The 10,820-nt window shown below is 35.0% G+C and overlaps 1 protein-coding gene and 1 long non-coding RNA gene across 2 annotated transcripts; both read right to left on the bottom strand.

The window, feature by feature from the left end:
* Positions 1-2,063: 2,063 nt before the first annotated feature.
* Positions 2,064-2,812, bottom strand: LOC145003993 (uncharacterized). Its single transcript, XR_013662229.1, has 4 exons — positions 2,752-2,812; positions 2,633-2,671; positions 2,474-2,510; positions 2,064-2,406 (listed from the first exon to the last, which is right to left on the bottom strand). It is a non-coding gene; the product is annotated as an uncharacterized LOC145003993 (long non-coding RNA).
* A 556-nt stretch (positions 2,813-3,368) lies between these two features.
* On the bottom strand, positions 3,369-4,201 carry LOC145006477 (V-type proton ATPase subunit B 2-like). The gene is made up of 4 exons (XM_078965561.1): positions 4,121-4,201; positions 3,908-4,045; positions 3,669-3,819; positions 3,369-3,561 (listed from the first exon to the last, which is right to left on the bottom strand). Exons 1-4 carry the CDS (start codon positions 4,196-4,198, stop codon positions 3,446-3,448), a joined length of 483 nt encoding a protein of 160 aa, XP_078821687.1. The 5' UTR covers positions 4,199-4,201; the 3' UTR covers positions 3,369-3,445.
* Between the last annotated feature and the right edge of the window lie 6,619 nt (positions 4,202-10,820).

Genomic DNA, 10,820 nt, shown 5'->3' with positions numbered 1-10,820 from the left:
CTTGAGAGAGAAATGAAGGAGGAAAGGAGTAAACTCATGCTTTAAGCATGAATTCACAGCCATAAGGGAGTTTACGGCCCAAACTCCTAAAGTTTAGCCGTGAAAACCCTATTAGGGTGTTAAATGCTTGATTGTTACTCAAAAACCCTAGAAGGTACTTCTTTTGAAGGATTAATATTAAAACACCCGAACAGAATCTAAACGGAGTTGAAAGTTAACATAAATGAATCTAACTTTTTATTGAAGTGCTTGACTGTAGGGTTTGTACAAATAGAAATTTCGGGTTGTCACATATATAATTCTGGGAACATTGTCTTAAGAGTCTCCGATCCAACCCATCAATCCTGCCAGAATACTGTGGTATTACCCTTCCCAATTTTTTTTAACGATCACCTTGCTCAACTCTATCCCTTTCTCCTTCAAGTCATCGGCAATACCTGCAATATTATTCCAAACACCATTAATACATTTTGTGGATAAACGGTTTTCAGGTTTATTACGGATGTTATGGATTCCATTGACGACTTGGGCCCACAGGGATGCGGGGTCCATTCGAAGGCGCCACCACCATTTAGATATAAGAGAAATATTGAGCGCTCTTAATGATCCCACCCTGAGTCCCCCCATCTCCTTGGGAGATACAATTTTTTCCCATGATACCCAATGAACTTTACGCTTGTCATCGCCCCTCCCCACAGAAACATTCGCCAGATACATTCTAAATACTCAATTACCCCAATTGGGGCTATAAAAAGAGAAAAATAAAATGTGGGAAGATTCCCCAACACCGCCTTTAGTAAAGTAAGTCTCCCTCAAAAGTATAAGGATTTCTCCTTCCACATTGATAGTTTGGACTGGAACCTTTCAATCACCGGTTTCCAAAAAATTTTAAGTTTCATATTCGCACCCATCGGTACTCTAAGGTAATTAAACGGGACCACAACCGGTTCACAACCTAGTGGGACTGCCCATCTAACAACTTCTTGCCAATTTGCCCCAACACCGAACACCCGTGACTTCGAAAATTTACTTTGAGGTCGGATAAGACATGGAAGCATGTGAGAATTCTAGAAAGATTCTTTATATTATCCTTACACAATTCTCCTAAGAAAAAGACACCATCTGCGTAAAATAAAGGAGAATTAGAGTGTCCCTATTGGGTATCTTTACGCCTTTAAATAAACCTTTTGCACAAGCCTCGTTCATAGCCACATTCAATCCTTCCATTGCAATTATGAACAGGAATGGAGAGAGTGGATCCCCATGTCTAACCCCTTTTTCCATGACAAATTCTTTGGTGGGTGACCCGTTAATTAGAACGGAGGCCCTAGACGATGTGAGACATCCCATGATCCACCTCCTCCACTTGACACCATAACCCATTTTATGTTATGATGGATTCAAGATAACCCCGGTTGATTGAGTCAAATGCCTTATCAATCGACTTTAAAGAGTAGGATTTGGTTTCTTGTCTTCTTTTCCCAAGAGCATAACTCATTGGCAATCAACAGCCCATCCCCCAATTTGCTTTACAAATGTCACTACAAAAAAAATGCCAATTAGTGACCAAAACAAATGGTCACTAACAATAGAATGAATTGTCACTAAATGATTTAGTGGCCAAAATTCCAGTCGTCACTTTTCGTCACTATAGGTCCGTCACAAAACCAATTTAGTGAGTGACCAATAAAAGTCATTACTGTTTTATCCGATTAGTGACCATAGAAAGTGGTCACTGGTCTATCTAATTAGTGACTATAATAGGTCGTCATTGATTTATCATATTAGATACAAAAAGGGGGTCAATAATTAAGAAATTATTGAAATATCAAATGTCATTTCTAATATGAAATATAACAATATCCAATTAGACAAAAGAAAAATCAATCCTATAAAACTTTACAATACAAACAATAACCAAATAAATCTTCACAATTATAATATGAAAATTAAATGTCATTTTTAAAAAACAAAATCCATATATATTTTATCCAATATTTCTAAAAACAAACATATAAAGATCAATGTAGATTAAAAGTAAATTCAATTGCTTCCAAGGGTAAACTTGTATTCAACCAACCACACACAGAGGTGAAAGATGAAAGTTGAAAGGGATGATTCTCAAAAGGTAAAACATCTTTTTTTTTTCTCCTCTCTCTGTTTCACACATTCTTCATCTAGTCATTATCACTACCAAAATAAAAATTAAAAATAAAATGAAATGTGTGTGTGTGTGATGGTACCTTGATTAAAGCTTCTAGTAAGTTTTTGGCTTGATCAAGATTTTGTCTCTCTTGATTGACAAATAAAATGTAAGATTAGGAAGTAGGATGAGAACATATATGGGTCAAAAAGCACCTGGCGAAGCTTTTCAAATGATTGAAAATTATTTCCTCTTCTTTGCATCTGAAAATATATAAACATTTTTTAGTACCTTAGATTATGTAAAAATATGAAGAATTAACAGACTTACCCTTCTTGTATGAAGGCTTTGAGCTTTCTCCCTTGGTCTAAATACATTATATGGTTTGGTGTCATTAACTCGAGGAGGTGGTTGTAATAACAACAAAAAGGAAAAAAAATTATTTTTACCATTCAGGGGCAAAATGGTCATTTGAAAGAGGAAATTAACCTGGAGGCGGCGTAGAATGGGTTTAAGCCATCTTTCACGCTGATAAGAAAGGAACAACTTTGTAAGCAAAAATTAAAAAGCATAAAACAAAGAGTACTCATTATTAAAAAATGAGATACCTTTTCTTTCCAGTAACTGTGAATTGATTGGAGTGCCCCATATTGTATGGAAAGAGCTTGAAGGGCCTACCAAATAGATAAAATTCAAGATATAAACGCAAACTGAAAAAAAATCCTATGAGTTATATAGATTGTGATAATATCATAATAATACTAAAAATTAAAAATACCTCATCTACAACATCAAATGTTTTTTAAATGACTCACATCTAAGCAAATTCAATTGCTATAATACACATATAGTGGAAGTATGTAGCTATTTCTAGGATTTACAATGTTGTGGTAGAATTGGTAAATTGAAATAGAAGAGAATCAGATACCATTTCATTCTTTTTTCAATTACATCGTACCAAAAAATACCTGTATCATTCCATAGCCTTCTTTTCTCAACTCAAAATCAACTCAAAAAAAAATCAAGCTTCAAAAAAACCAAAACTGAAATAATTTATGTTCCACATGATAGAAAAAGATTGGGTAATCACCAAACTGTGAATCAAAGCTTTGATATCTTTTGCAAAAAATTCCAAAATAAATTGAAACATTTAAACAATAATAATAATAATATAAAGTAGAAGAGTCAAGAGGCTGACCACATCTACAAGATTCTTGACAGATGTTTGTAATTCTGTATAGTAGCTCTCGTTGCAGCCGTAACTCAGTGCAGATCATCTTTTTCATCATAGAAGTAAATTTTTCATCTTAAAAAGCAAGTGCAGGAACAGAAAGTTAAGTTTAGAATCTCACCGACCTGTCTGTTACGGAGCTGTCGGTCAATGTATATATGTCCCTTAGTAATGTAACCCGTAAGATCTAATGATGACCAAAAAGTTTAAAGAAAGCATTGAGAAGTGAAAAACAAACAAACAAGGCTAAAAAGGTCAAAATAAGAATAAGAAGAAGAAATTAGGAATTAGGACCATCATTGGGCATAGTCAGAATTAGGATTTGAGTGATGGAGCCTTTTCTGCCTTCAATAGGTCCAACACACTCGTATATTGTTTCCAAATCCATATACATATACCCATGATACCCTTGCCTACCAGGTACTTCCTCTCTAGCGGTAGAGACCTACAATTGACAGACATAACAAGGGTATAATGGTCATTAAATGCTTTCATAACACCTAAATGAAAATGCATATTTGCAAAAATAATACGTCTCGAAGGGCATCAACATAGGAACTCATGTCAGTTAAGATAACACGAACGTGTTTCCCGCATTCAAATGCCAAATATTCGGTTGTGGTAAGAGCAATACAGGTAGTAATGATACGCTCAATCGTAGGATCATTGGCCTGTAAATGTAAATGCAAATCAATTAAAAAAATCAATATCATCTTGTAATTACAAATTAACAAATAGTTACTTACCAGGTTCAAAAAAAGAGTCACTCTCTCCATTGATCCTTTTTCCTCAAAATCACGTTGGAATAATTGTGCAGTTTCCATGTTCATTCCAGAGACAGTTCTATATTCTGTAGAAACATTAGAAAGTTGAGACATCATCTAAGGCATATAATAATAATAATAATAATAATAATAATAATAATAATAATAATAATAATAATAATAATAATAATAATAATAATAATAATAATAATAATAATCGTACTTAAAGAAAAATCCAGGTATCTTACCATAATAATAATTGGAATAATTGTGCAGTTTCCAATCTCAAGTGTTGCCTCCTCCATGCCTTTACTTTTTTGTGCAACTCTCATATTCAACTAAGAAACATGCAAAGAGATTACTTCAAAGAAAAAGTTTAAGATTGGGCACTTGAAAAGGTTGAGTTAAAGTTTAAGAAATATAGATTTTGCACCTTTTTAGTCTAAAATACGGGTTTAACATTTAACTGCCCGAGGAGCATAAATTAAGCGATTTGCAGATTGACTGATCAATCAAAGAAACAAAAATTGAAAACTGTTTCCAGAGAGAGAACAAGACCATGAGAGTGACTTTTATACACGATAATTTTATGATTTAGATTTACATCGACAGTTTGATCTAATTTTTGGAATACAACACTGAACACTGATTGATTAATCCGATCATAGAAACATCAAGATTAAAACACGGAGACCTAAATTTTGATTATTCACAATCAATAAACAGAATTCAAATAATAAAATACATAAACCCATAGATGTCAAATGATTAGATGGATCTAGATGCCACTACGGATTGGTGTTTAATATACATTTTAATTTTTCCTACCTACAGAGATTTGTATTCGTCTATTTGTGTGCCTCTTTTTAATTCCTCTGTGTTGGGTTTCAATATATTAAGATGCCTTCCTATGGATATCTCTTCAAAAACCCAATGTTGTGTTGTAAGACAATGATCATGATTACTACTAACTATGAAATGCACCATTCACAGGTATAAAAATGAGCCAAATTCAGAATGGAAAAACTTAAATCCTGAGAAACATATTTCAGGATGCTTGGGAAGAATGGTGAACCTGTTTGATTTAAACACTGGTTTGGGAGGGAGCAGTCTCCTTATAGACAAGCCACGTCATGATGGAAGTGGAACACCCATAAAGATGATAATTGCACAAGAAATGTCCAAAGAAGATGAATGTAAGCAAAGTCCATCTAATTTGGTTGCCAAGATAATAGGGTTGGATGCCCTCCCTCAGTAGCATCAACAACCTGTTTCAACTTCATGCAGGAGCCATTCAATACATTCATGGAGCCAATCTGTATCCTTGGACACACAATCAAAACATGAGATCACAAAGTGTCCTGAACCTGAAGAATATTCCAAAGATGTTTTTAAAATATGGCAGCAACATTACAAAGAGAGATGTAGTGAAAAACACAGTTAGAGTAAGATGGATCTTATCAGGGAAAAGTTCATGGAAGCCAAACGTTTATCTACTGATGAAAAACTTCTCCACTCCAAACAGTTTCAAGATGCATTGGAAGTTTTAAGTTAAAACAAAGATTTGTTTCTCGAGTTTCTTCAAGAACCCAATTCATTACTCTCTCAGCATCTATACAATCTGCATTTTGTTCCTCCACCTCTAGACTCTAGATGCATCACATTTCTTAGACCTTCTAAGTTGTTGGATACTCAAACACCACCACGACAACCTCAATTGGAAACGTACAACAAAGTTAAAGAAATCGACTCCTTTCATAAGTGATTACGTATTTCTATGTGTTTTCGATTGTGTGTGTTCATACATGCTTGTGTAAGTGTGTGATTGTGAGCACGAATCAGAATGGAGTTGAGAACCGGAAAAGTAGGTAAAGGAGGATGACGTCCCTAAGCAATCAACGAGGAATAGGAGAAGTGACATTGAGGAAAGGATAAAATTACCTTTCGACATTTAGTAATGATGAACACAGAATCAAATGCGAGGAATTAAGCTCCAATTGAGGTTTTTCGAGCCCTAATCACACCTTAATCAAATTTTGGGGAAGTGATTACCTAAGAGAAGCTTCAATTGGGAAAACTTGGGCTTCAAACTTTGGAGCACGGTACTGTAGTGAACAAAGGAGAAAGTGGTGATTCTATGCGGTAGTAGCGCTGACGGAAGATGGAAGGCGAGGTAACGATGGTGGCGGTGTTCGATGCAGATTGTGAATAGAGGAAAGCGCGGGGAGGTCTACATAGCGTAAATACGTAATGGTCACTAAGTTTTCAGCTCAGAAATATATAAATAGCTAATGACCACTATGTTTGGTCACTAAGTTTTTAATCCAGTGACTGCTATTTTTGCTCACTGAGTCGCCAATTTAGTGACCACTATTTTTGGTCACTAAGTCTCTAATGCTACTATTTTACATCATTAACCCTCCAATCCAGTGACCATTGTTTTTCGTCACTAAGTCTCCAATATAGTGACCATTATTTTTGGTCACTAATACTTGCTATCAGTAATTATTCAAACTTTATTCTACACTTTAGTGACAGGTGAGTGACCTCCATCATGATAGTGGTCATTAAATTTGTAGTATCACCAAAAATTTAGTGACAACTAATTATACGGTGACTAAATGATGTTATTAGTGACCACATTTTAGGTCGTCACTAAAAACTGGTCACTAAAATAGACTACAAGAATCATAATTACTTTTGTTGTGAGAATATTTAAAATTATTTATTTACCGCATATTTTATTATTTTTTGGCCAATCAATGTAAAATACTAGTTTCATGACATTAAAATAAATATTAGTTTCAAGGAAGTAAAATGCAAACTTCATATATCTCCTATAAATTTTTTAAAGTTCAATCATTAGTTATTATGATGATATTTTTATTATACAAATACAATTATATTAATACGTATTAATAATCATAAGGCTATGGGGTGTCGTGATTAGCTTATCGTCGGTATCCAACGTGGAAGGCTTCACCGCCGGTAAACACCGACCCTCGACTTCATATTTACTGCGTGATATAATACCGACTGTGAAATTTCAAAATTTGGAACGTTGGACAATTTGAATCGTTGGCAAACTGTTGGAAACGGCTATATATATATATATATATATATATATATATATATATATATATATATATATATATATATATATATATATATATATATATATATATATATATATATATATTGTCATACCCCCAAACCAAGGATGGCAGAAACGTCTGGCGGTGGAGGACTTCATGTAGAGTATCACAACAACGAGTATAATAGTGCTCAAAGTAAATACAATCATCACAAATGTAATTGAAAAAGTTACATCGAAGTATATGTTTACATGATTCACATTAATTACATTATGATACAAAATGAATTGTTTGACGAATTATCGTCTCATCCTCAAAACGTTGTTGATTTCCTGTTTCACTGAATTCCTGAGAATACAAGTAGTTTTGAAAAAGTGTCAACACAAAGGTTGGCGAGTTCATAAGAGATTTCGTTAGAGAAGTAAACCGTTTTCCTTGTAAAAGCGTTAGAATATGTATCCAGAAAATCCGATATTTTCTTTATAATCTGTGCAATGTAGTCTTATAACCGAAGACTAAAATGTATAAGTAACCTCTCTTACTAATAGAAAATGATATGTGTTTAAATCAACATAAATGAGCTTGAATTAAATGAAATTCCTGTAAATTATTATGTTTGTTAATACTTTATTTATATGTAGTCCTAAATCCCAGGACCGAGAAATAACAAGTATTGACCATACTTAAAGATATAAATGTGTTTTCAAATGATGTGTAGTCATAAATACCAAAACCGAAAGTGTACAGTAATATCTGTACTTATTGACATAAAAAATGATTGTAAATCGACATAAAACCCATTTAGGTTTTATAAAAATCCCGTAAACTTTATGTATTGTTATCTCCCTATGTGAGTCACTATAAACATACTATGATTGAATGAACCTGCCACGACGTTTCTCAAGCGTCGCGAAACTGAAATGACATTTGTCACCCGTAGACCTGCAGGTCTCACTGTAGCTAGCAGCAAGGTGTGGGGTGTCAAACCCAATATAGATCTATACACAACTATCACGTTCTCCCCCCAGGAGACTCTGATTATAACTACCAGGAATTAGATCCCGCACTCGGACGTACGGAAAGAGATTGTCTCACAATTTAAGTTAACAAGTTTACGTGTGGTGTGCATGAGTGTAAAACGTTTTTGTATGAATGTAACCTTTTTGTACGAGTGTGTTATGTGATGAATCATAAACTATACCTATTATAGTTTATCCAAAACGTTTGTAATATGTAAGAACTCTTTTCTGAAAAAGCATTATTGTTATGAATCCATTAAACTATGCTTATTATAGCTTAATATATGTGTTCTAAATGAATGAATAATCTTATCATGAATGACTAAGTGTCAGTTTATGATGATAAACTAACAAGGAAACATATTCAATAATTAGAACTTATGGTATTACGCTTTGCTCAACATAATACAAAGTGTTATGAAATTTATATGCTGTTAACTAAATTTAACCTTTCTGCGTTGTTTTAGAAAAGTCATAGAAAAATCATACGAAGTCGAAAACTAAATCCGTAAATTCTGGGAGTTCCCAAAATGTGTCTAGTTTATTCATAATTCTTATCATGATTTTTAATGACCTCCAACTTGGGTGAAAAGCCCATAATCACAGACTGGTCCGGATTGGTGTTTGAAATGATAGACAATTTTGTAAAAATCACCATAAACTGTAGAAAAATCGTATGGAGATGTGCAAGTAGTCATTTTAAAGCGAAGAACTTTAACTACTTGAAACTTGTACAGTTTTGAATACAAAAATGTTTAAGTTGCCCAAAACAGTCCGTGAATGGAGTTGAACTTTTCTGATGAAGACTGTTAGAAAAGTTTAGTTATGTTCTTGGTGTTTTAACTTGTGTTCCCCCCCCCCCCCCCCCCCGCCCTGAAAACTTGAGAAAACATGAAAATGTATGGGTATGAACTCACCTTGACTTATTTCAGAAGATTTATGATGGAGAAAAGAAGTGTTCAACTCAAGAACACTTGGGAGGTGCTTGAAGAATTGAGGAGCTAGCAACAAATAGTACGATATTTTTGTAAGAAATCAACGATTTTAGTAGAATGATGTGTAAAAATCACAAGGAGGATGTTAATACTTACCAAAAGTAGAAGAAAAGTTTGGAGTATAGCCTTGAATCTCGAATTTTTAGAGAGAGGAAGTGAGAAAGAAGATATGTTTGATCTTTGGTGGAAGAATGAGAAAATGAGAGAAGTGCAAGGAGAGAGGAGACTTTTCTAGCTTTTGACCAATTGTGAGGTTGGAAAAAGGTGGGAAAAGTACAATGAAGTGACTAGGAAAGGGCTGATGGTGAATATTGACATGGAGTGGGTATGGGAGTGGTTGCTTGTGTAATAAGGTAAAACAAAGTCAACACTCCACCTTAATTATTCACCTACTAGATTTTATTATTTAAATAAGGATTTCCATGAAAATATGTTTAAATTATGAATAATTAGGGTTTATTATGTTAAAATACGAGTTTGAGTGAAAAATCCCACGTTAAAATCTCGAAAAACGGGCTCAAAATGTGAAAAATATTGAAAATGGGCCAAAAATGTCAAAATTCCGAAGTCTGGCCGGAGATTCGGCCTTCTGGTGCTTGGAACCGAGATTAGAAAGGAGGGAACGATAGGAGAGGAGAAGACCGAGAGGAGAAGAGAAGATCGAGAGGAGAAGAGAGGACTGAGAGGAGAAGAGAAGGAAGGACCGAGAGAGGGAAGCAGGGACCGAGAGTGAGGTTCGGCCCGAGAGACCTCGCCCCATTCCAGTTTCGGCCCGAGAGGCTTCGCCTATACCTAGATTCGGTCCAAGATGCTTCCAGGTCTCGGTTTCAGGCTCGGCTGCTTAGGGTTTCGGCTGCTTAGGGCTTCGGCTCCTTAGGGTTTCAGCTCCTTGAGAGGTTTCGGTTCCTTGAGAGGGGGTTCGGCTCCTCAAGTCCGTTTTTCTCGTTTTTACCCCGTTTTAAGCCGTTTTTGACCTGGTTAAGGGTCGGGATGGCCCGAAAGACTATAACAAGTTTAAGGAACTTTTGAGAGAGGTTTGGGAGAGATTTCACATTCTTGGAGAGATTTCTCATACAAAGAGAGATTTGGGAGAGATTTCACATTCTTGGAGAGATTTCTCATACAAAGAGAGTTTTGGGAGAGATTTCACATATTTAGAGAGATTTGGGAGAGATTTCACATTCTTGGAGAGATTTCTCATACAAAGAGAGATTTGGGAGTGATTTCACATTCTTGGAGAGATTTCTCATACAAAGAGGGTTTTGTGAGAGATTTCACATTATTGGAGAGATTTCTCATACAAAGAGAGATTTGGGAGAGATTTCACATTCTTGGAGAGATTTCACATTCTTGGAGAGATTTCTCATACAAAGAGAGTTTTGGGGGAGATTTTACATACTTAGAGAGATTTGGGAGAGATTTCACATTCTTGGAGAGATTTCTCATACAAAGAGAGATTTGGGAGAGATTTCACATTCTTGGAGAGATTCTAAATAGAGAGAGATAGAGTGAATACGATTGAGAGAGGTTTCGTGTGTGGCATTTGTGAATGTCCGGCTTCGCCAAGCAAGGT

The sequence above is a fragment of the Lactuca saligna genome, chromosome 7 (assembly GCF_052625555.1).
Source record: "Lactuca saligna cultivar CGN05327 chromosome 7, ASM5262555v1, whole genome shotgun sequence".
Lineage (NCBI taxonomy): Eukaryota > Viridiplantae > Streptophyta > Magnoliopsida > Asterales > Asteraceae > Lactuca > Lactuca saligna.
The sequence above is the reverse complement of the archived record's forward strand: the minus strand, read 5'-3'. Positions and strand labels throughout refer to the sequence as shown.